This window comes from Branchiostoma floridae, chromosome 14, assembly GCF_000003815.2.
Source record: "Branchiostoma floridae strain S238N-H82 chromosome 14, Bfl_VNyyK, whole genome shotgun sequence".
Lineage (NCBI taxonomy): Eukaryota > Metazoa > Chordata > Leptocardii > Amphioxiformes > Branchiostomatidae > Branchiostoma > Branchiostoma floridae.
The window spans coordinates 8286588-8313760 of NC_049992.1; the positions used below are offsets into that span (position 1 = coordinate 8286588).

The window sequence follows — 27173 nt, forward strand, 5'->3', positions numbered from 1 at the left end:
ATATCCATTGTTTTCGAGAAGAGAATAATTGGGCATATCAAGTCGACGACCAGTTGTTTCTAATTGCAATATCTAAAAAAATACTACAATTTAAAACCACCGTCCGTCGATTGATGTCCCTAAATGAAATACGCTATTTCAAAAAGGAGAACAACGTATATAAGCTACTCCGCGAATAAAGGTAAACTAGCGTTGACTAAAAACTTCACAGCTAGGATATAAAGAACGCAGTGCATTACAATGAAGACGAGCATACTGCACTGATACGTATGAAGAGGCAGGAGACACTTTACTTTTACACTCTGGGCGCTGTAACATGGCGATATATATATATTTATATATTCATATATGACGAGATAGAACAACATTACAGTTGGCAATCTGTTTTCCACTTTGACAATGACTATCATGTCCTATGCCTATTTCACTACGTTTTAAAATCTTAACTGCACAATATCTAGTGGCGTCTTTGAATGAAATAATTTGATTTGAATAAATTAATTTCAGTAAGGAGAAGCGTTGTGAACCTCAGGAACACTGCGTTTGAGAAGAAAGTTACAGAGAAGTACCATTCCATTGTACTTATTGTCGTGAAATTCAAGTGAATAAAAATATACATCAGATAAACGTTAATAGATAGACTGACCTTACACGCTTTGTGATAATAGTTGGCTTTCCACCATTCAGCTTAGGAGTGGAGATACAGAAACCATACCGGATAGACTGAGATGTAATATAACATCTAGAAGAATTTATACACCAGTATATGGAAAATTCACGCCAAACTTTCCTTCAAGAAGACAGAGAGGTAGCGTCTTACTGAAAACTTTCCTAGAAACGATCTTTAACACTGAAAATGTCCCCTCCCACACAACTATGTCCTCTCTTCTTAAACACATCTACTTATTACTTACGTCTTCAATAGTCTCAAACAATCTTTCTTCTGGCGACCAGCTTGGCCTATAAGTTTACAAAATGTACATTCCTTACTCTTCTTTATGGCGCTTTGCAGGTTCTGCAAACGGCATTGAGGCGATACCTCGAAAACACATCCCGTAGACCTGACGGGGTTCAACAACTACATAACCTCAAAAATACCTTAGCTACACTGGCCAACATACAGAACACAACTTGCGGCATATTACCAAGGTTAAAACATCTAACATGAACAAATAAGGTAGGATATTCTTTTAGGCTTGGTACCCAATATAAAAATATAAGCAGTAAGGTGCGATATGTCGTAGTTCTAACGTTATTTCGACAACAAATTTACAGACACAAACAATGCGAAGACGTGGCCTTCTGCAGAGACGCTTTCTTCCAGCAGGTGTTGTCTCTGTCTCCAGTCACTTGGGGCTTGGCAGGAGCCTTTATTTTCCACAAATAAATCTCTGTCGCTAACCAAAGGATGAATTTCGCTTCCTGTGAAGTGTCAGGTTGTCTATTTACATACATAATTTGCACAATGTCGAGACCTGTAACTTCTGTTTCATATCAGTTGCTCTTGCACGTCAAGGTCGCCATATTGGTCATATCCAGGTCACGTGATGGCAGCCATATTGGAAACACCCGGATGTTGCCAGCACCGAGTCTGCGCACTCGCACTGCAGGAGAACGTTCATCACTTGCACGTGTGCACCTCCACTGTCCTTCTACACGTTTTGCACTTGACATAGCAACACCAGTGGAACTTACAGCTACATCTCTCCACTACTTCACGGGTATGGGTGTTGTACCCTCTCCCACAGCACAGAAGTTCGCAGCCATCGATGGCCTTGGAAGTCTTGTTGCACACCCTCCCGACCGTCCCCATCGACCCCACCTTGGTGTCCCGCACGCAAAAGTCTGGGGAAGCATCCAGATACACCAGGTCGGAACTCGAGTGCGGCTTGAAGTCAGAATTGAGCGGCACGAGTTCTCTCCTGCTGCCGATCTTTTTCTGTTGCACCTCGGTGGCGCCGTCGAATTTTTCCTTCAGCCTCGCCCCGACCTCCCGGAAAGGCGGCATGGCCCGCCAGCAGGTCTTGAGCTCGCAGGATCCCGACACGCCGTGGCATTTGCACTCCGTCTTCATGTGGTCCACAAGGTTCTGGGAATAAAGGGAGAAGAGTGTTATCACCAAGCACAATGCTATCTTCGCTGGATAGTTTTAGAGGACGTTTGCAGATATATATAGATGTGCAAAAGTTTGGTGTGGCAAGGAGAAAGAGAGAGAGACAGACAGACTGGAAGAGGGAGACAGGGAGAGAGAGAGAGACAGAGAGGGAGGGAGATAAAACTACGGTCAACAATGATAGGTTACACATCCAACAATGGTTCAATGTTCCCTTCATACTTGTATTTGGACTCTTTGGAAAATAAGAATACACACCGTAAAGCTTAATTATTACTGTACATTCTTTGTTTCAATCCTTGTTAAATGTAAGGGTTATGTCTCATGATAAAACGTCAGTTTCACTAGAAAGAAGTTGCATCAAGGCCCACTGTAACCACAGCTTGACCTGCTACTGTCGTTCGATGAGGCAACACCCTACTTTTTGATTGACGTAATGACAGGGCGATACAATTTAGAATGGCTACAGTTTTATCGACCGGTGTGGGGGTAAGTCGGCTATACGGCTTCATTATCGGTGCATATAAAGCTGTAATGGCTGTCTGGCTCCTCTAGGCGTTAGCCCAATTGCCTGAAGTTCTCCCAACTAATGAATCAGGACGCCAGGCTGGCGCGAGGCCCGACAGAAAATGGCGTCTCCTCCGTCCTCTATCCATCACTGCGGCTCACGTACTTACAAAATAATCACCCGCTACAAGGCGGTAATTAATTACTTCCTGTAAGCGCTATACTCCCCCTGTTCACACTCATATAAAATGTAATCTTTGAGAACTTCCGTATAGGCCGTTTTTTTGTGGCATGGCAACTATTACTCCAATAACCCCCCCCCCCCCCCAAAAAAAATACCTTCTTGTAAAATATAAAACATGGAAGGTTTCCAGACTTGAATGAAATGGCCATTACAAATACACAACTGGAATCGTTGCTGGAAAAATATACATTGGCTTAGTGTTGCAGTTGTAACTTCATTTTTTTTGTTAGCAGTGGGGCTTTGGCTCATTGACACGGGAATGACAGTTTTATATGTAGTCGATGACATGCCCAAGGGAACCATTGGGCAATTTTACCCCAGGTGATTAATTTGGTCTGTCCACCCTTAATTCATTAGGTGCCCCGTCTATTAAGCCAATAATGTATTAACTAGATGTAATTTCTCTTGTGGCCAGTACGTAGAGACGTGGCGCCGTCTTGCCAGGGTTTGAGACGCTGCGACGCTGACTCTGAAACTTTTAATTAAGCAAAGCTTAACAGCAACTCCCGCAGACATGCTTTACATTAAGGACTTTGTCAGCAGGCAAAAGGGCAACGTTCAATATATGCAAAGATCTTGTTTGTGCAGCAAAGAAGAAATGTGGTCGTTTCGTAGCACAGTTGGTTAGATGTAGACGAAATCAAAGAATTAAAACAGAAATTATGCTCCTCTTCATCGTAAACATTACCGATGTACTATACTACTGTAACAGTCTTGCCAGCCACTTTAAAACGATGCTGAAGCTTCCAGCGAATACAATACGTCTACTTCTGACCAAGATTGCTTGTGTTTTATAACCCTTAACTGAATCGACCTTGCTTGACTAACAATATCTGGTGACTCTAGGTCTGGTCATGTTGAGTGTTTTGGACGCTGTTGGAGTGTGAAGGTGATTCTTGGAGACCTGGTCTCTGTCTCTATACACCAAGCTCATTTACCAAACACAATACAGCAAACCGCTTTTCTGAGGATACTCTACAGATCTCCCTCTACGACGCTTATGGAAAATGTTATCCAGGATCAGAAAACAAATTTGTCAATGGTGAAGTCAGACCTGCATGCGCACCTGCTTCCGGGGTATTGCTGCTCAACTTACTCACAACTCAGTTGACATGTAGACAACATGGACACCCAAACACACAGACACAGACACACACATATATACTACACAGCATCATACACCGCCCCAAACACACACACAAACAAGCAAACACACTGCACACGGACACACACATAATGATCTATAAGCAGACATCAGTGGGAAGCAAAATCAAAGTGTGCTTCCGACTAGATGACCGTCCCAGGTTAGAGCGTGGAGCAGCCAGAAACCCGTTTTACGACTTCCTGTTAGACCAAATGTAGTTGGAGAGTAGCCAGTAACGCTACAGTTTGCGGTTGGGTGCCTATCATCTTTACTGGTTTACATGCACCAGAGATGCCGATATAACAAACCACTGTATTTCAGTGCAAATTATATAAATCATCATAACATTGCACGATAAACTGATTTTTTTTAGTTCTTAACTAACTGTGGTATCTTCAGCATTGCTACCTGTGCTTGCGGCTGTCAGAGCACATGAGTTTAAACCAAACCGTTATGTCATACTATTATACTACTTAATTTGCGGTTACACAAAACGTCGCACAAATACATTGTCTAATACTCATATTGGTAACTTATCATTATCTGCACTAGACGTAGACACGATCACAATGAAGCAATATAATTATCAGGTGTATATCCACCACACACAAACTTTACGTGCAGGAGTAGGGTGGATCGACTGTTCATGGTGCCTCAACGACCCACAAGGGATCCGGATGGGCGAGATGAGGTAATAGCCATCGCTATGCGAATGCAGCATTCAGAATGTTGTACAGTACAGGTCGCAGAGTTTGCTGCTGTCAGAAACAATGAAGAGAGATCAGAGCTGCTTACAAACCAGGACCAACACTACCATGTTACTGTGAAAATAAACAGGCTTGTCCATCCTCGGGCGGCAACCCGATCTGAGGTGGGACCTTCGGAGTCGCCACCAGAACCAGGTCCTAACGCGGAGATCCTGTTAACCACAGGAAATCAAACAAAGGATAATCCCCGCGCGCTAAGCATGATCACCTGGGGCAGGAGTAACACAGGGCTGAGGTCGTCTACGTGTTAATAACATAGACAGAAAACATCTACTTAACTGGTCGCTTGGAGGCCCAAACTTATGTCACTTATTCCTGAGCACAAGAGCTATCTAATACTCAAAATTCGTGACCACAGCTTGTTCAGAGCTTGAGATAGCAAAACCGGAAGTTGCGCTGCAGTACCAAGCGAAGCCGCTAGGAGGCCCCAAATCTAATTATTTCCAGCTTTCATCACACCCCACCAACACTCCACGTATGAAACCAATCCATAATCCAGCCGGCCGTTCTTGAGTTATCTTGTTGACAGACAGACAGACAAACGCTACTGAAAATATAGCCTCCATGACATTTCATGAAGGTAAAGACAAAATGCAAATTATGCATAATTTCTACAGCCACTATATGAAACACGATCAGTCATTCACTCAACGTGATGTCAAAAGGGTATGATACAAACAAAAATGAATAATTTGATTTGGAAAACGTTTTCACATTTATTATTGGTAATAGGTTGTCTTTGCATGCGTTACAATAAGCGGAAATACTGCGGCAAATTTTAGGTTGATTCTATCTATGCTTGTTTGTATATATTAAAGACAAGTTATGAAGAAATCACTTCTAATTTTCATACCTCATCTCAATGAGGAATCAGTCTAAAGTCATGTAAATGAATGAGGCGTATGCATAGAGTAAATAGCATCAGATGCCTTTTTGGCCGTAGGGAAATTAGGACCAAATGGACGCTAGGCTGTGCCATTGCATCGAATTAACAGGTGCAATTCTATAACAATTTTGGTTAAGTGCAAATTTGTAAACCACGGTACTTCCGTATTTACTTTTTTGCCATATCTATGAAAACATCATGTGGTGACTTGGAATGGACTACAGATTATTGTATCTTTCTCCATGCTGTAGACTTGTAATGAGTCATGAAAAAAATGTCTAAAAAGAAGCATCTTTGACGAGTCCTCACCATATCATATAACTCGGACATACGTGGATGAGCAAGCCCTCATCAAAGACAACATTATACGTATACGTAGGAACTACAAAATGTTCTATTTTTGAAGATTTGCAAGACATTTCCACTCACAAAAAAGGGATGATGTACATGCTTCCGGGCATCTTTAAGTTCTAATCAAAGATTGAGAAAGTAAACATAAAGATTTAGAAAGTTCAACCCAAAGATGCAACAATGCATATGCGGAGTACCCCTTATTTGGAACTCCACTCGGTGGACTTACTCAGGCTATCAGTACCAGAAGACCATCACGGCCTCTTCGTCTGTTTTGCAAACATGGTGAGCTGAAGAGTTTGAGACACTCAAGAATCGCGAGGCTCTGACGGTGTGAGCTCAAGGAGATGTGTGACGTCTTGAAGTGGCGCTTCATTAGAAGCTGCCAAACACTTAAAGTGGTCAAACACTGGTGTCTGTGCTACCAGTGAGAACCAACCGTACTCCTTACGTACGTACGGTGCTCCCAAAATGAAAGAAGAAAGAAAGAAAGTAAGCAACGGCCTTTGTGTAACTCCTAAACAAGCTGTGGACAGAGAATATCACACGGACATTCTTACAGTCTAGCCAATTGGCAGTGCCTCAAGACAAGTAGTAACAGGCATGTGATTCAGTCTGACTTCTAAAATGGGCACGGGTCGTCCGATTCTACTGTCAATCACTGCTGAACCTGAGGTGTACATGTCAGCCAACCAACGGCTCCGCTCCGACGCGGGAAACATAATTACGTTACCTACAGCCTCGCTGCAGGCAACTCAGATGGCAACAAAACAACATAGCATGCATGGAAGGCATAGTGCCCACTGTCCGCCAAGCACTCAAAGAGTGTACTGTGTATCGAGGTTAAGCTGCTTAGTACGTTAGTGTTGAAAAGTACACTAGACACAAGCAACGGTGCTGCACACTAAGCTTATTTTAGAAAACGCTACCCACCGCCATACACGTTGTACGAGGCTAACACACCGCGGAATGTCCCTCCGCTACGCGTAGTGCTCTCCGCATACCATCACTAGGACATGAAAGTGTTGTGTTTCAAGTGCACTTAAAATGCAAATTGGCTGGGAATGCCAGACCTTCCACCGGTCGGGACGCCCCCAAGAGGCCCGACGTACCAGCCATATCATAAACACGACGGCCACTTATCTACTTGCTTAGATAAATAACGAATACAAGACAATTATTCAGCTTAGTTTTTGATCCACTCACGCTCCAAAAATAAATAGATTGGGCAGATGGCATCTAAGAAAAGTGACGCCAAAACAAACATATCACATGTCATAGCAAGGCAATTATAATGCACATCGTATAATAATAGAGCAAGCATTATTGAATGTTTGTCGTAACATGATGCTTAAATACACATCTAACATTTACACTGCTTTATGTGTTAGAATTAACAGGGAATAGTGGGTGACCAGTTTACAACAGTAACAGAAAATGTTAAGTTGGTTTCTTTTTTAGATGTGAGGAATCAGTTTTATTCTTATGGTTTTAATTCTTAGGGCTGACATTCAAATTGATAGCTGTGGCCGGTTCTTGTTCTACGTATGGCCCCGCCACCACCGCATTCTTGCACGGCATATTTACCAGTCCCTTTGGAACGTCCCTTATCAAAAACTACTTCTTATCAAATAATAGATCCAGAGCATGTTGCCGTTATTAGGTAACATGTGTTCGTCACGCAACCAACATACTCATGTGCTTAGTAAAGTTACATGACTCGAGCCTGTGGGCACACTTGGGCTCAAGAACGATTGCATTCTTGTCTCCCCCTGGAGGATCTTTCTGGAACTGCCATTGTTCATATTTATCTGTATCTCAACGTCACGATATCACGTTATCGGTTAATTGGTTGCAAAAGAAAACGTTATCGTATTTTCGGTGCCTTAGTTAGATAAACATTATCTATCCATCTGCCATGCCTAGTGAATGAGCCCACCATTCGCTAGGCATGGTATATGTAGATGGTCCATTGTACAAAATCAGGACATTATAGAAAGTAGATTTTCTATACATAACTGCAATATGTTAAGATGTTGCAATTTGAAACCACTGTCCCTGGAATTGATATCCCTAAATACCATATTCTTTCAAACAACGGATATAGGTTACCCCGTACACAAGGGTGAAGTGGCGCTAATCCTTCTGATAGAATGATTTTACTTAACAGTTTTGTTGTTAGATACACCAGACAATGTTTGCACCAGTCTTTCCTGTGAGATATACCCCTGTCAAAGATGCCTGCATCATGACAAACATCAGTGTATGATATCCATGATAACTATCGCTAAGCCCAGTGTTGGTGGCCGTTTTCGAGGCTATCTCGGCCCAGATCACCATGCCACATTCGGGAGCACAGATGCTATTCATCCCAGACCCCCGTGCCGATAATACACCCCATAATTAATTAATTGATCCTAAATTATCACCTTTCCATGACGTCACTTCCTCTATGGTCCGTACGGTGCCCAGTATGTGCGCGAATATCCCATATACTCCAGATACTCATGCCCTGCACCCATATCCTTATACGTGTATTCATTCATACACATTCCCTATAAAACAATGACAATATCAGCAATGCACAATACATATAAACTAGGAGTATTGTTATTTGTATAATCTAACCTACTTAAAGTTATCATTCAGCATATCATCAAATATATAGAGAGATTAGATTTCTGAAATCGTTAATTAGTAAAGTCATAGGTGGTATCATTTCTGTTTAGCATCATTGTAGCCAACATAATTGTTGCGCAACAAAATGGTATTTTTATATGTATCGAAATGCAGTACATTTACTTCAACATAGCCTAACGTTTGTTTTATGGATATTTATTTTTATTATTAACTATTGACGACCTGCACACATTTGCAGTTATTTTCTTCCCAGTCGGCGATATGCACGAGTTTCCGTAATAAACTATAAAGATGTTTATTCCTGCTTTACTTAACCCAAGGAGGTTGAAAGTCCCTCTTCCAACCTCCTTGCCTAACTTGACCTTGTTTCTGTTCACATAACAGCGTGTACAAGAAGCTGAAAGAAGGGAGGAGACCCCTATGTTCCGTACATGTTGCCAGCTTGCTCGGACTGTTGCTGGTATTAAGTTGGATATGAATGGTGAAATATAGAATTCCTGAGAGACAAAACCTACCGCCCCGGTCAAGAGGCATAGCATGTAGCTAAACACTGGGGACCCGCGCTACCAGGGAGCTGGAATCTATCTCACAACATAGCCTGATAGTTGAGTGGACTCGGATTGCGGTAGGGGCTGCCGTGTGTCACGTCATGCGGTGATTGACAGCCGCCTTGCACGTCGTCTGTGCCCGTGGCTGTGACGTATCCAGGTCAGAGGTCACCGGTGTCAAGGAGGTACTTGGCAAAAAAAACCATGACGCGCGAAAGTTGAAAAAAGAAAAATATTATATTGCTGACAGCTACATTGTACTTTCAATTTGTCATAAAAATAGTTTTGCTATCTGTATGCAGCCATGTTCAAGATACAATGATTGCCAGCAAATAAAAATTTACTAAAAGAATCGACGACCTGAAAATATACGGATGCAGGGAACAAAATATATGAAGCTAAGGAGGTTTGATAAAACATTTCTGACGTAGCAGATCAAGGTCTCAGGCCAAAAATCAAATAAGAATAAAATGCACAGTAAAACCAAGACTTAACAACCAATAGATGTCATTATGCAGTAAAGCTTTTAGAAGCTTTTAAGTTTTATTTTTTCGATTACTCTATATGAAAAAGATAGCCAGAATGATCGTCACGGCACGCATCACCTTGACTTTGGCTGTAATAAACGCATCGCTGGTGGGATAGAAAATACTTCCCGACACCGTGTCAGCCTGTTGAAACGTACTCTGTACAAGATTGTCAGACCACCAACATGGACAACCACCCCGCCACTTCTCTATTTGATGGGCCGGTATTTTCCCATGTAGTGTCAATGTCTGGTGGAATTCTGCGGAGAGAGATATATCTGTGGTTCCGTCACGTCGGCCCTGAGTTTCTGTCGTCCCGAGCACGGAGCGATGAAGTGGCGAGTCCAGATCACTTCAACTTGTAATCCTCACGCGCGGGTCCAGTTTCGCCCGCCGGAGTTGGGGTGCGATAAAGAGCATCGCTTGCGCAAAGTTACTCCGAGATCCGATACAATTCAGCCAAAGAAAACTGTCCTCACATACCGAAAATGTTTGTCTACCTGACACGTACAGCCATTGGCTACTGGGGTGAGGTAGTCGGAAGTAGGGTTTTCTTCCCACCCGGTACCCACGTTATGTTATGTACCCTATCCGCAGAGCCATCAGTTTATCCAACGCTGTTTTTGTTTGGAATTGTGATAAATCCTGCAAGTCTTTTAAATCTTGTTTGTATGTGTTCTGTCTGCATCCAAAACAAGTGGTCTCATTCCTCTGACTGGAGTTTTGTCTACGTATATGCAAGGACAAATGCCCTGAGTATGCAAGTAGTTTACAAATATAAACCTCCCCTACCGAAATGATAGCGTACATACTTTCTCTATATCAAATAGATTGTTTTGAAAAATTGACTTATGAACTTATATTTTCTAGCAGCTTAACCGATTGGCGCTTTTTCATGACAGTCTTAGAATCCATTGAAGATGTTAGAATTTGTTATCTATAGTTTTATCAAAAATTCTCATTAGATTGTTGACCCAAACCTACACACAAAAGTAACACTTCAATTCACGTTTTAAGTTATCCTGCTCACAAATCACCCAACAGACGCTTGTAAAAACACAATCCCCTTCGCGGAGGTAAAAAGTAGGGAATGGGTCTTTAATTAGCGATAAGACTGTTGCCCGGTAGCAGGCGTCTCAGGCAGGAACCACCGGCCGACATGCCCGTCACACAGAGGCCCTGGTTAACGTCAGGACCGGCAGACAGCAGGCTACCTGGCATAGCCAAACCTGCTGTCAACCCTAACATACACGTTGAGTCAGGGAGGCACAATGACAATACGTCTCGCTATTATACACACTGTAGAGCTTGGATCCTGACACTGTGGATGAGCCACAAACTGTCGAAAATTGTGACAGGTCATTAGGAGTATATAACAGGCTATGTTGAGCCCCAAGGCAATGTTTCTATTTTTTTGTATTTTCACAAATTATACATGACATTGATTGACATGGCAGAAAGACGTAGTAATGGGATGATTCAAATGATTAATCAAAAGGTGTTCGCCAATATTCAACGCAAACTTTTCCAGAACCGAAATGGCCAGGTACAGGGTAATACAAGGTCAACCTTGACCTTCGTTTGCCTAAAACCTACCCACATACTAAATCTCATTACAATCCATCCAGATGTTCCAAAGTTATGACCACGAATATCCAGAAACACACACACAAACACACACACACATACATATATATATATATATATATATATATATATATATATATATATATATATATATAGAGAGAGAGAGAGAGAGAGAGAGAGAGAGAGAGAGAGAGAGAGAGAGAGAGAGAAAACAACTCCATTTTCATGGCGGTAATAAAATCACAGGAAGAAGGCAAGAAGCCAGTGACTACGTGAGAGCTTCTAGCAAGATTATACTCGAAACCCGAGTCATAGTTCTGTCATCGCAGCCTAAAAGCTTCTTTCACCAACAGGCTTTGGTGTGGGGTCTTCAGTACCCATCCCGGCTATACATCATACAGTAACGTTACATGCTGTACAGTCAGGTCAGGTGCTATACATGAGGACCACACATTAACTACGGACGTATGCCAGATGGAAAGAGGGGACTGTAAGGAACTCAAGAACACTCTTACTAATGTGTAGTAAGATCATACACAAGGATCGTAAGAAGAGTATAAACAAATTATAAAAGTATGCATATTGTTAATAAAGTTAGTATACAAGGATGGCGCTGAAACGGGAACTCCTTCGCTAGCTGTAACAATGGCAGACGAAATCTGTCAGGGTTGATTCATGTGTCAAATGTCAGAGCCAACAACCTGTTTTACCTCAATATAACGAGTCATCTCGTCTGTCACCTCATGGTGGGGCGTTTTATGGAATGAATAACTTGTTTGGCTCCAAGGGAAAGGTTTCTTTATAGAAGTGTCCAAATGTTTGGCAAACAAACTTACGGGTGAACAACACACATGGGCTTAAGGGTGCCATCGCGAGAAATTACTGTGAGAAAAGGGCAGTCCTACATATGTTTAAGTTGCCCGTACTACATCTGTGCAGATGCGTAGGGGTGGCCCCCATCTCCATCTCTGTAGCCCTTGGGCCACACATTTGTGTAAGTCACTACAGTAGGGGGCTGATCTGCTGATAGTGATGTGTGTTTAACTCCCATACCCTTTCCCAAATGCTGAGTGAGTGCTAAGCAGAGAAAACAGCATGTACCATTTTAAAAGTCTTTGGTATGACTCGGCTGGGGATCGAACTCATGACCTATCGAATGCAAGAGGCAAACACTCTACTTACTTACTTACTCGGCCATTGCACCTGTTACTGTATCTGTGCTATTTCTTTTATAATCAGGACACAAAAGGATGCAAAATTTTACTCTTACTTTATCTGTTTCCTTTCAGTTTTTTTACTATGACCTCAACCTCTCTTACATCATGTCCAAACCGAAGTAAATGAAGCATTGGTTGAGTCATTGGAGGATTGCCGAATCAAACCAATCATGTAGTATATAGTTTTTAATCACTTCCGATGGATGATTCTGATATGTTTATCACTTTCAGTCCTGTAGTTAACATTTTTTTTATTTGAATCTTAGTCGTATATACAGAGATATTGTCATATTTCTACCTTTCGTCTAGTCTACCGACAATGTCTGAGAGAAGACGACAAACTTGTTTTCTGTTAGAGGTCCATTTTGGCTCCGAAATTAACCATATTCTCGAGAACAAAACATAAACCTGCGGATGACATTCAAAACCACTTTTAGGCATATTTGTATCAATTTGTATTTCAGCTTTTTTTTCAAAACTGTACAGGGCAAGCTACATTTATAAGGTCTGCTAAGTGTTTGAAACCATCTCAAACCAGACCCTCCTGTTCTTAACGACATCTCTCTGGTTTAAAAAAAAATCACAGTTTTAAACATGTTTGTATTGTGAAATGATGTCATGATCCAGTCATAGAAATTGGTCAATTCTACAGTGTTGATCTCACTATGTAAAAGAAATTACTAAAATTCTATAATTTATTAATGTTGCATAATGGACGTTTCATTGTTATTGTTGTGTTTGCTATTGTTATTGGGTGGGCCGACACCTTTCTCTTCGCATCCAGGGGCTGAATTGCGAGGAGCTTACATGTACATAGGCGGGGCTAAATCGCAAGAATCAAGAGTGCCTGCCATTCGGCGCTAACTCAGGTGACCTCAATACGACAGCAATTGCCCCAGGTGCGGCTATAGGAATGAAGCAATGCCAGCTTATGATTATGATAAACATGTTCACCATCTAGCGCATGAGTTAAAGATGTGCCGGAGCTTCCTGCAGATGTAGTCGGCAGCTGTTGCACGTCCCCCCGCCAGGAGGACTGCCAAATCCGCGCACATCAATCTCCGTCAGCAAGGGCAGGCTGGGAACGGTGTAGCCTGGAGGTAGTCTCTACCAGACTCCATAGGTCGCTGGAAAAACCGTAGAAATGGAACAACAGAGGAGTAAGCCGACCAGAGAAGAACAGCCGGCTAGGGAAGAGCGTGATACCCACGGGACCGGCTTACTCCTCTATTTGTTCAAATTCTACGGTTTTTCCAGCCACGTATGGAGTCTGGTAGAGACTAGTCTGGAGGCCAGACTGCCTCTATGGTCTAGGCAGCTCAACTCCTCAGCTCTAGAGCCAACATTCCCCAACGGAGATTCTACAGCAGGCCCCTCTGAGTTAGACCCTGATTGAGATCGGGTCGGGGCCTGGATTCCAGGCTAGGAACGGTGTGGACAGAACTAGCCTTTTCAGGCGAGGTTTGAGGTCTCAATGGAAGAAATTAGACACAAGTGACAAACACACAAACACAAGCAGTCACACACAAACAAACGCAGTAACACGCACACACACACAAACACACAGACAGACACACAAAGTCACAGGCACACACACACACATACATACATACATACACATACATACATACACAAACAAACAAACGCGCACACACCTCTGACAACTCAGTGAGCATGCCTCTCAGTGCAATTCTGCAACTTTTAGCCTCGTCGATTGCCTCTGGCCATTTTCTGTTCAAGCTGGCGCTTTCCCAAGCTGGATGGCGATATTCTGCACTACGATCGATTAATGGGCCAGTTCCCAGGCTAAGTAGCACAGAAGGTGACAGCTGGGTTCCTTGAAACTCATGTACACGTCCCGATAGGCACACCGCCTGGCGAAAAGGTCAGTGTAAATAGCGGCATAACTAGCCTCACAGGGAACACACGGGGCAAACAAGAAACACGAACTCGCAGGTTTTCAAATGTGGAACGTATTTCTACGGCATTCTCTTCCGCTTCGCTTGGACATGTAATGCACTACTTCTTTAAAACGACTTCCAATGGGATGTAAACATTCAGGTTGAAGTAAGGTGAAACTTTTTCTTACCGTCCTAGCTACAATGCCATTGGCACCAAATCTCTTCCAAAGATTTTGAAAAGATGATCGTCTCGACTCAATATAAAGAAGATACAGCATTTAACAGCTGGTTTGAAGCTCGATATCTCTTCATGATAACGGTATCGATCTTTGGCAGCTATCTCGATAATCATTGTGATGTGATCAATCAATCAATCGATCAATCAATCAATCAAGTAATCAACCTATCTCTTCATTCCTTTGTACGGTGACAGCAAGTCACACGCCTATATTAAGGCATGGATTGAACGACTTATATGTCATCGCAATAATTGCTAATTTCAATAATGTCAAGAGTATATTTCTTATCCTCAATGTAGTAATTGTATAAAGCATACCACTGAATCATTACACTGAAGAAAGCACCACTGCCAAAAATTGATGAAAATGCGACATATACATGTACATGTACCTCAAACTTTCTTACATACACGGATACAATTACAGATCGTTCGGCCTTCTTCAGAAACAACGACCCACTAATTTACGACAGCTGACCTTACGTTGAGTTTACATTATTTCGCGATGGAAATAAAGCTTTAATTTTATATTACTTGCAACCACAGGTGATAATGTTGTGTGTAAAGTATTTTGGGTCTCTTTCTGTTGGCCCTGGACCGCCTGGTGTTACCTAGCCTCTACCAGGCTCCGTGGTTCGGTGGTCTAGTTGTAGAAATTGGACAAATAGAGTCAATAGTACGCTAGGGGAGTCAGCCGGCCGAGTAGGACCATTATCCCTAGAAATTGGACAAATAGAGTCAATAGTACGCTAGGGGAGTCAGCCGGCCGAGTAGGACCATTATCCACTATTGACTCTATTTGTCCAATTTCTACAATTAGACCACCGAGCCACGGAGCCTGGTAGAGGCTAGGTGTTACCCACTAAAGAAGGATCGCCCATGACATGATCTCTTTATACAGCGATAGAACCCAAGGCTCGCGGTGGGCAGAGCAGTGAGTCAGCAGTGATGGGGTCAGGTCAGCAGAGTTAAAAGGAAGCTCAACCCGAACTGATAACGGAGACAAGGGATGCGTGGGAACGGGGAGAGGAGGTGTAGTGCCGACAGTGCCCTACAGAGAGAGAAAGAACCAATGGAGACAAAAGAGAGAGAGAGAAAGGGAGAGAGAGAGAGAGAGAGAGAGAGAGAGAGATGGGGACGAAGGAGAGAGAAAGAAAGTGTGAGATAGACAGAGAGCGAGAAAGAGAGCGAGGAAAAACCAACAACCAACCATACACACATGCGGACGAGAGAGAGAGAGAGAGAAAGAGAAAGAGAGAGAGAGAGAGAGAGATACAAAGAACCAACAATACAAACATGGGGACGAAAGAGACACACAGACACACACAGAAGAATAAACAGACAGAACATGGCATCCACTCCGTCAGATATTCAACAATACGTTACAGTGACAAGTGAATGTATTACGGTATCTTATGCCTGCAGTTTCATCTTATTTGTTTTGTTACGCTGGTATATGCTGTGCAAGTCCGTGCGAACAAGGCTGTTTGAAAACCTGCAAGCAAAGAGGTTCTAACCCCTTGGTACTAGTAACCAGACATGAGTAGCATGTTGTTTTGGTAAGGCGTGTAGTGCAGGTACGTTTCGCCCCTAGCCAGAACATCTGATACGTCCCTAATCACGCTTAACTATCCCCCCGCCCCGCCCCTACTCTTGACTCCTTACTGGGGACACATCGCGTCAGGGATTCATGATCCACAAAATAAACACGGCAGCAAAGAGCCGCCTGGATTAGAACCAGTGACCGCAGGTGAAACGTTAACAATTTTCCACCAACGGTGCATGTTTTGACGCGGAGGCCGGTGAGCGCAGCCAAATCCCCGAGAAAGCTCGGGAGCTTTTGATAGAAATAGCTGCGCGATACTGCCAGTGTGGATATGCAGGGAGGAAAGATAGGACTTAATCCCCAAGAATTGCCTTTCGGGTAACGACTCACAAGAATGAGCAGGGACATTCCTCCGCATTAGTCGAGCGAGCCGTACAGCTTCTGAAGAAAACGGGTTGAGGCGGCTTGAGCTTTTTCCACAAAAAGGGAGAATTTGTTGAACACGAAAGTGATTTGATTCCACTATTCAGGTAAGGCCTACCTCCAGGGCAAATATCACACCGGATAATTTTCATCGGCACAACACAATGGGAACGTTGAAATATCGCTTACCTCAAAAGGGCAGACGTATATCTATATACGTAGTAGACAATCAGATTGGAGTTGGAATAAAGGAGGCACGATTTTGTTTTCAGTTGAACAACTGGCTTCTTACAGTTCTTCTTTCTGCCGATCTTTCAAAATAAATCAGATTTCTTCTGCAAATAGTATTTTATCATCGGTACTATGAATATCAACGGTCTACCTGTAATAGTACGAAGTGGTTTTGCCAGGTGATACATGTAGTTATATCTGATTCGAAAGGAAAGCACAAATGTAGCTGCTTGCCTCCATGCCGTACCGACTGTCCCACTGGGCTAATTTTGACTATTTTTACCCCGCAGGCTGAGAGAATATTTCCCTGATACCCAGGCGGCCTGCGCCGTTATACAGAGCATGTCGGCACGGTAAGCATGTAGGAGCTCCGTTCCTTGAAATTAAGTCATTAGGCGGGGGAATGTTGTTTGTACCAGTCTGGCAACTCTTAAACGACGTGTAAAGCCGACTGTATATCCCACACAGACACCAGAGATTCACACGACTACCGTGAGATGAGAGAACGGAAAGTTCAATGGGTATTAAAGATGCCACCTGCTGTCTTTCCAAGAAGTGAAGTGGTGGGAGGGGGGCGTTCCAAACGTACCTGTGAACAACCTAACGTTATTTATAGACTGTTTTAAAGTTGACCCTACAAACATTGGTTTTCTGATTTCCAGACAGATCTTGGAAGGGTTAATCGAAAGATTTTCTATTTTGGATCTATAGGAACTCTTTTGTATGGTTGCGTTAGACCTTGCCTCTCCCAGAAAAAGTGGGGCAGTTAGTAAAAGTGTAATGATTTTTCCTCACAACATCTACTTGAAGATTTTGCTAAGGGTACGTATCTTCCTAATCGCAAGGGATATGGCGTTTCTTGGCTTTTATTTTGGAGACATATCCCTCACCAGTCCCACCCCTCCCTCCCCATATTTAACCGTCTTGGAATATACCACAAGATGTATATTCCAGAATATTGTCGCGACATCCTTTTGATGTGAACCACAGTCGACTGTTTTCCATCGCCCCCCTCCCCACCTCACAACCCAACAAAGCGCTACTTTAGAAGCTCTGGCAACTGAACACTTCAGCACGAGTATTTGCAGTACGTTTGGTCACAAATAATGGATCTCTGCACAGTGACCTACTCTTCGGCCGAAGTTGACGTCATCGCCCCCTTGACGCTATTTGTCCCCCGGATAAATTGATGCGTTTCTCCAACCCTGAACTTCCGAGGTCCGAAATGTCTGATTGCCACCTCGGCAGTTATCCCTTCTGTTCTAGCTACTGGGTAAATGTCACAAAGGCCATTTTACCCTTCTACAAATGTCATCAGTTCTCCACCTATAGACACTGGGAACGACGACTATTTACTTTTGAGTTTGGAGTAGTTTGAGAAAGGCTACCTCGTTCCCAGCACACAGTGTGACACATGAAGATTACTAAAGCCTTAATTCGATTAGGATTAGTTGAGCGGATAGAAGAGAACCAAGGAAAATGTTTCCTTTGCTGGGTTGTCATCTGAACACAGAGGCAGTGTAAACAAGAGTGGACAATGATATCTGGGGAGCGAGCAGTCAGGCAGAAACTAGCACCGAATTCTTCAGATTTATACGAACCACCGGGCAACGGGAGTTTAGCGGCATCTGTCCGCAATGTCGGCAGTTAATTCAATCCCCCGAACAAACCAAATCACTTTTCAAGCGATTTTTCCTTGACTATAGAGGTCTGAGCAACAACAATAGAGAACCAGAGTCTTGTGAACAAAGTAGAACAATGCCCAACAATCGCACTGTTGTGTAAGGTCTGACCGACTGCGGCGCTCTCACATCACACACTACAGACCCGGCCACATATTCCCGGTAACTCCTAGTTACACGCAGCATTCTGGAAAAGAGAAAACTTCCTACAGCGTCCGAAGACTCGCAGAAGGAAGGAGACACTCGCACAACAGCGTCTCAAGGCCATTGAAGTCAGCAGTGCTAACGAGGTTTACTTAAGTGCAAGACGTCACCGACACGAGCGACCACTTCGCACCAGGCAACCGACTCGACCCCGCAAAGTATCCGCACCGAACAGAGGGGCTGTTTACACTATTATCACTGACAAGCTAGTGAAGTTGAAATAAATTGCAAGGTAACCGCCAATTTCCATCTGCAGCAACGCGTGAAGAATCCGACTAGGCAGAAGCCTGAGAACACTCAGAACACCCCAGGCAGTAAGTCCTGTCCTTACTCGCGTGGGAAAAGGGACAAGAGACTAATACCGGTTATGCCCTGCTCATCTTATCTTGTCTTCAAGCGGAGCAGGTAGATTGACTGGAAGGAAAGGCGTCTTATATTGGCATCGGGGATATCTTGAAACTTTTTTACAGTCGATACAATAGGACAAAGTTTTTCCTTGCATGTCGTGAGGAAAGTAGGGTATTGTACTATGAAAAAACGACAGTGTAACTACCACCTGGTGTAACAGAAACGCTGGAGGCGATCTTTAGGAACTATTTTAAGAACTTAAAGAGATCTGATTCATCACGTAAGGACTCCAAGTAGGCACACGTCAGGTGTGACTGTGATGTTTCAGCTAGGGGGAAGGTCTAACTTCGTGAGACATTTTAGATAATCTATTGTCATCTAGGAGGGAATGATTGCACCTGTGGAAGAACATCTCACTAGGTAAATTATTACACCTGTGGAATCTAGACTCACACAGAAGGTACTACCTGTACAGGTGTGACATAATAACACGACTACTCACCCTTCTTCCGGCTTCATTGTTGTGCAGATTCATCAGGGCCCGACTGGAGGTCGCGGCGACCCTCCCCCTCTCCCGCGCGTCCACGAACGTCTGCGAGAAGGCGGCGCCGAACGCGACATTGTCCGAGCACCCTGCCCACTGGAACCCCTCGGGACTGGTGCCCCTGACGGTCCGGTCGCACCCGCACCGCTCCAGCTCCCCGCTGCTGCATGCCCGGGTCACGGCGTGAGCCACGCCCGCCGCGGAGATAGAGTGAACGAAGGCCGCCTCCCTCGTACCTGGGAACAGAACGAAACCCGAACAAGAGTTATCAAAAATGGTTTTGCTGTGGCAGTACCTTAAGAAGCCGCTAGGGTACCCACTATCGACCTTGACCTTCGTTTTCTTGACCCCTACCCATCTACGAAATATCATCAGGATCCATCCAAGGCTGCAGTAATTTAGGAAGCCGCTAGGGTACCCATTATCAAACTTGACCTTCGTTTTGTTGACCCCTACCCATTTACCAAATATCATCAGGATCCGTAGAAGGCTTCTCGAGGCATGCTGTTAATAGGCAGACAGACACACAGACAGACAGACAAACACGATGAAAACAAAACCTTATGGCGAAGGTAAATATTTGATTTATTAGGATTGCAAACATGTGACCAACACATAGACACATAGACACGAAATACTAGTAACATAAGTCCAAAGAAGCTGATACTACTCAGGCTACAACAACAGACAGTTGCCCAAGAAACAAACGCCTGCAGTTTAAATGAAGTCGCTAGCTGGCCAAGAGCTATCCAAATAATAAAAAAATCATTAAAGCTCATTGAAAAACATTTTAATTATCTTTGCCTCATTGGTAAAATGAAATATGAATGAATCATTCTCGACTTTTTTCAGATCCCTATCAACTATTAAACAATTTGAAGACAAAATAGCCAAACAGGGTGGCCTTCTACACCCATCTGTGTTCCCCGAGGCGAAACTGTGCTCCGAGAGCAGCGAAAACAAACACTGGATGACGTTTAACGTCACACAGGACTACTTCTGAACTTGACATTGTGAGATTTAACAGAACAGCGACTTGACGTCCACGTATTAAATCACAAGCTAGTTGTGGCTCCCACGTAAAACCCACATATAATAAGAAGGAACAGACACATAAACAAACATACAAACAAACGCTGTAACTGTAGCATTATACACAGGACATAAGAGAACGGCGTTTAAGGAAGTTGGTACGAATTTGTGCGGATAGAAAGCAGGGCTGGCAGCAGCGCATTCCTGGGTGACAAGCCACCACTTGGCTCTCTGGTGGCGGTAAGGGTTATGAATGATTCGGCGGTCAAGTGTCGTCCCACGGCCACTATCAAGTGCGGCTGGGCCATGCTGCAGCGCCTGGTCGGCGTGAGTGGAGGCTAATAATGGCTCCGAGAAGTACGAGGTTAGAGGTCCACTAAATAGGGAGGGCAACCCGTCACTACGCGGACGTCAACACAAAATTAGTGCCGGGGTGTGACCGCATCACCCGCCACGTCCGAACCGCCACACAACGTTCTACACGGCGACAAATTTAGGAGAAACTAGAATACCTTTGCCCTGCCCTATATCATTTGATAAAAGTAGCATGTGCTGTAGTCTGTCCCTTGCGAGGAAACCCTTTTATACTCTGTATGTGTTCTAAGTGCACGAGAGATTACGGGGATACACACAAAGTGGCGTGTTTTCGTTTGGTAGTGTCCGGGGCAACTACTGGTGAGTTTGTTCATTTGTGGTTGGGGAGGAGTGGATCAATCGACTATCCACACACGATCCCTGCAGCAAGAGGTCCCTTCGGTTGGAGACAGTCGGGAGTGGAGCGCGGACAAGTGAACTTCACAAGCAGCTTCTCAAACACTCGAGGGTGAGAACCCAGCGCGTTTGGGCCACGATGTAGCAAAAGGCAAACAGTAAAGATGCGAAGGGGAGAGCGGGAGGCACGCCGGAGAGACAACAAAATCCTCCCAGACGTAACTAGTAACATGTTGGGGAGAGCCTTCGATTACAAAACGATTAAGTGGAATTAACGGAGAAGGACAATGCAAAAGAGAAGAAGGGAAAGGAAAATGGCATCGCTAGCGGGCTGGCTAAGAACTGCATGCAGGGCTGTATTATTGATAAACAACGTAAGAAACTAAGAATACACGTATTGTGTGTTAAAAGAAAAACACTCACCTTCTTCTAGGACCTTTCCAAAGACGGGGCCTCGCCTGTTGATAAGCGTGCTGCAGTTCCAGCGGCGGTGGCGGAACTGGAACTGGCACTCTTCTATAGACATGCGGGCACCCTCCTTTACACTGTCCATCACTTCCACGTTGCGCTTGCATATCTGGACCTGTCGGCTGATGAGCCCGTGTAGCTTCTCGCAGGCGTCCTCGGTCCTGACGCTGACCGCCGAGGCTGCGACGCGCCTGTGGGCGGGAAGAGGACACGGGTCACGCCGAGCGACGAGGACTGGTGAGCCGGTGCACCACGGAGGCGAGGATGAAAGGCGAGCACAGATGGCCACAGAAACAGACCCTACACTACAACGTATATTTTTGGAACCACAACACACATAACACACTCACATACACACAGAGAACAGAACTGGTATTTTTGCTTGTACTATAACCCAACTCTCTAAGGAATCAGTCTAGTAATATAGTTATTAACACCGTAAGCTGGAACTGGGTACATGCATGCATGACACCATAAGAGGACAATATTGATAAAATGTACACACACACACACACACACACTGAACACACACACAGAATGACTGTATGTATTGAGAACGGCGTGTACAAACTTACAGCCACTGGTTCGCTGTAGCAGAACAAGTCGACACGAGCGCGTACAACAGGAACACCAAGATGACATTGAGGGTAGGCATAGCGCTATCTCCGGCTGTGGATAGACCGCCACAGAGCCCGCGTCCCTCGCCGCTGGGGTTCCTACCGCATGTAGCAGGTCAGCTGGCTCCCAGCTCGTCTTCTGCAAACTTGGGGGGACGCCAGTGTCCCTCCCTGCCAATTGTTCCACGGGCTTCCCGTATCCAGATCAGATTAATAGCAAGCTCCAAACAATCGGCTTTAATTCGTAACTCGACTCGGACGTAATGCCTCTACTCGTGACTGTAGGGTGAGTGGGGGAAAGGAAGGATACCATTCTTCGCGGCCATAAACACAAAACACGTCAATCAACCGCAACTGTCCACTTTTTTTTTTCCTCTCAGGAGAGCAACATATAGATCACTGGTGGACTCGCACACGCGGGTTGCTCCCGATCCGTGGTAGGCGGCAGTATTCAAATCCTTCCGTACAGGCCCGGACAGGCACACTGGCGACTCGCGCACTTCGTACTACTCCGCTGCGAACTCCACACGATTCCTTTACGTCGAGGTTCACACGACGTTTGTACGGACGTAATCCAAGCGAACCCCGGGCGTAGCACGTCTCTCCCAAGGTGGTCCGAGAGCGGCTGTCTCCTGTTCTAGCTCTAGGCGACGCACAGAGGTCTGAAGTCAAGCGTAGCTGACAGTGGAATGGGCCACCGTGTGGGCCCAGCGCGCATGTGTGACAGTGTGCCTGGGGCAGGCGGCTCGCACACAGCCGCCGAGGCCGGATGGGAAATAATTACTCTCGGCTCGCCAGCGCCTCGCCGACAATTCGGACTCGGGTGCGAATCGGGGAAGTGATTTCTCGCATGAGTGCATGATCAGGGCCCGTTTAATTTTTAGCGGTTACCTCTTTTTTCTTTACACATTTTTCTTTCAAGTTTTTTTCCCCCCGCGTCTTAGCGCTCGAGATTTAATCCAACTGACGTCGCACACGTGACGTGCTTGCGTCAAGTTGCGTAACGTTTTATTATTTTTTTTTGCGTTGCCTTTTTCAATAACTAAATGCGAGGATATTACATCTTATGCAATGTCCTTGGTAAATGTGATGTGGGAATCAAAAATTTCCGGGTTCCTCTGTCATCACGCCTGAGCCCAGACGGATATGCTATCACATTCGGTCATCGCGGGAAGGACTCCCCCAGCGGCTGAGATATCCCAACTCCACCCGACTAATCAGTAGAGCCGACTGCTCCACCGTCATCCTCCCAGACCACATTTCACCACTCCACTCCTGGCCGACCTCACTGCTTCGGTAGGTGGGATATTTTCGATACACACGGCGACGGGACCATGATATTGTGGTCTGGGAGAAATCCGGACCCGTCCCGAGTCCAGATGATGCCTGCCCCGGGTTTGTGTGCAAGGAAAAGCACATAGAGTCTTAGACAAATAAATGCACGCTTGTAGCGAGAAAGATATCTTTCCGGGGGCGGAGAAGATTCATGTTTTCACAGTAATTCGTACCCCTCTGCCAAAACGCTCTGGGCAAACATTCTGACGTGTTTCCTAGCCCAGAGACGGGTATTAGCGACTTGTCACCAAATATCTCGCCTGGCGGTTACAGCGGACCGACAACTTCTCTCCTGACCGCTTCTCGCAAGTATCCAAATTGTATCGGAAGCTTCTTGTTTGCGCAGTGTAGGTTCTGTCGCCCTCAGAAGTCACGGGCACCAGCGATAACTAAACCGCGCTCACACAAAATAACTCTCCAATGAGTTCCAGAATCCCAGGAACGCCATTTACAAAAGCAATGAGTTGAATAAATTATTTACATTACGAAAAGCACTTCTGATCTATTGATTATCACCAAACACGCTCGTCCACAAAAGACAAGCAAACGTGTTTTTAGAGTGGCCTTGTTAAGTAGTTAATTGCAATAACATGCGTGGGGTGTTAATTAGCTTATTTAGCTGAAACACATGTACGTGTGTGTGCGTGTGTGGCGCTCATAATGCCATTATGATATAAAACCGGTATTAGTAAGAAAGAAATTCCTTTTTTATCCTTCCCTTTCTTCTCCTTTTGTAAAGAGTAAGTACGCCAATTTAGCGCAGACACAAGCTAGCGGAACACCCTTACATGCCTAAAAGATACAACGGATGTAACAAAAATTTATTCCTTTTCATTCCAGGGATCGTGTCTTGTTGTTGTGGAGTTTTGGTTGACCCGTCCACAGTTTAGCGTGATGATCCACGAGATAAGGCTTCGGGGTGAGATGCGATACGGCCAGTATCCGCCCTAGAGCCCGAAGGCATCCACTATGTCAAGCCGGGTAAATGCCTGTCTGTAAACACAATTTAGCCTCACTTGAAGAAGGCGGCTACAAATTGAATCATGTGTCCAAACAAGACGGGAGATACTGAAGTACCCAGAAGTGCCTCAAGGCGATCAAGTTCAGGACTGACGTTTGACAACTGTCGAAAATAGTACGGTTACAGCACGGTACTAGCTGTTAGTGTGCTGTTCTTGTATGGTTTTATCTGAAACAAGACGAGAAACACTGAGGACTCAGGACTCAGGTACTCAGAAGTGCCTCAAGACGATCAAGTACAGGACTGACGTTCGACAACTGTCGAAAATAGTACAGTTACAGCACGGTACTAGCTGTTAGTGTGCTTTCTTGTACTGTAAGGTTTTATCCGAATAGCCAATGACCAAACAAGACGAGAGCCACTGAAGTACCCAGAAGTGCCTCAAGACGACCAAGTTCACGACTGACGTCCAACAACTGTCAAAAACAGTACGGTTACAGCACGGTATTGTGAGTGTACTGTCCTCGTCAGGTTTTATACCTGAATGGCTAATGTGCAAGATTTCGAAAGTAACGGCCGATTATTTTGACGTGTCACCTGCTAGTCTAGTACGTACTAAACTTCCGTAGGTTTCACACCAGCCGTACAGGCGGACCATATGTTGGCTGGTACTTGCTAATTTGGTGGTCCAAAATTAATGAACCACTTATCATCCTTCCCTCCCCACCAATGAGAAACTGTGCTAATTACCATCCTTAATTATCATATTCATAGCTCTTTGACGGACTTATGTAATGGATTTAATATTCACTTCAATATTTATTGCTTTTATGCAATAGTTTGAAATACATGTACATGAAAAAGTATATACAATGTATATAGCTTGTGTTTTGTGTGTTCATGTTGTAGCTATATCGCTCATGCACGTGTAATCAACGTGGTCTACTGTGTTGCTATATGTCAAAAGATAGGTCATAGATCATAAAAAAGCATTTGATTCACAAGGAAAGACCGGATTTTGACACCAAAAAGAAAAGGGACTGAGTGTAACGCCAGTTCACTTTTATTCCCTATATCCGTTGCATTAAAAAACAGGGCCTTATGTCATGTATGTCATACGTCAACAGACGATGGTTTCAAACCGCAATATCTTTAAGAAAAAAAAAAGCAATTTGGACCTCCATCCGTCGACTTAATACCACTAAAGCATATAGGTTAGCCCGCGGATAAAGGTGAAGTATTTGTAGAGGTAGTCTCTTTTCTGACCAGTTTTCGTCATCTCAAAACTCCAGACGACGATAGCATGACCTTGTTGGCCGCTGTATCTTCCCAGTCTGTAAGAGTTATGTGTGTAGGGAGTAGGACTCTAGTCCCATCCCACGGGCAGTAATTCATATGCACGTTTACTACCCGGCTAATCCGCCGCGCGCGCCTCGCCGATTAAACCGGGACGCTGGGGGAAAATTTGATTTTATAATCATTGGCTGCCAGCGCTGGCCCTGCCTGGCCGTCAGGACCAAATTGATTCCTTGCGCGGGATTAAAAAGGGTCTGCAAGATGGGAATAGCTCGAAAATTGTTTCCAGGCGGCGTATTTCTGCCCATGGCGGGCCAAAAGGGCGCGGGGAGTGAGAGCAGGCAGTGATGAATGTGGACAGACACATTAAGCGGCCGATTGTTTATTACTGTGTTGCTCTAACATCCACTAATGTTTTGTGTTAGCCGGCGGACCAGACATCAACTCGGGTTCTCTCGTCATGCCCGTGACAGCGGGACGTCAACAAGGCGCTCTCGCGGCACGAACGGGCCCACCCCCGACCGGTTCCCGTCCGTCTTTCCCCGGGCACGGAATGCACAGGCAGAGTGTCACCAGGTTTATCTAAAACTGTAACGGTTTAGTTACGCTTTGGATCCTTGTGCAAACAGAGCACAGACTGGTGGAAGCGAGCCTTCGGGACACGTACAACTGCCGTCCGTCACGTATAGGGGGTAGGGGTGCTCCGCCCTCTGCGTCTGCTACTGTGTATCAGAATGAATCAAAACTGGAAGTTCCGATGTGTTACCGACACAAGCAGCTAGGGGGCCCAAAATGTCACCAAGACCTACCCACATACCAAATATCAATACAATCCATCCAGGTCATCTCGAGTTATGCTGTTCATCAACATATACGTACATACGTACATACACACATGCATACATACATACATACATACATACATACATACATACATACATACGTACATACATACATACATACATACATACATACATACATACATACATACATACATACATACATACAAATAAACATGCATACATACACACATTCATACATAGACTCATAACCACAAACGCTACCGAAAACATAACCTTCTTGACGGCATGCCGCTTTTGGCAAA

At 44.6% G+C, this 27173-nt stretch overlaps 1 protein-coding gene across 1 annotated transcript; it reads right to left on the reverse strand.

Annotated features, from left to right (window-relative positions):
* Nucleotides 1-264: 264 nt before the first annotated feature.
* On the reverse strand, nt 265-23158 carry LOC118430603 (protein Wnt-4-like). The gene is made up of 4 exons (XM_035841578.1): nt 22435-23158; nt 21815-22050; nt 19607-19884; nt 265-2089 (listed from the first exon to the last, which is right to left on the reverse strand). Exons 1-4 carry the CDS (start codon nt 22512-22514, stop codon nt 1622-1624), a joined length of 1062 nt encoding a protein of 353 aa, XP_035697471.1. The 5' UTR covers nt 22515-23158; the 3' UTR covers nt 265-1621.
* Nucleotides 23159-27173: the final 4015 nt, after the last annotated feature.

What these genes read in the sequence shown, in the direction of transcription:
- LOC118430603 (XM_035841578.1), bottom strand. Translation starts at nt 22,514, where the DNA reads ATGCCTACCCTCAATGTCATCTTGGTGTTCCTGTTGTACGCGCTCGTG. An exon ending in TGGAAAGGTCCTAGAAGAAG is followed by an intron (nt 19,885 to 21,814) that starts GTGAGTGTTTTT and finishes TTCTGTTCCCAG; the next exon opens with GTACGAGGGAGGCGGCCTTC. An exon ending in ACAATGAAGCCGGAAGAAGG is followed by an intron (nt 2,090 to 19,606) that starts GTGAGTAGTCGT and finishes CTTTATTCCCAG; the next exon opens with AACCTTGTGGACCACATGAA.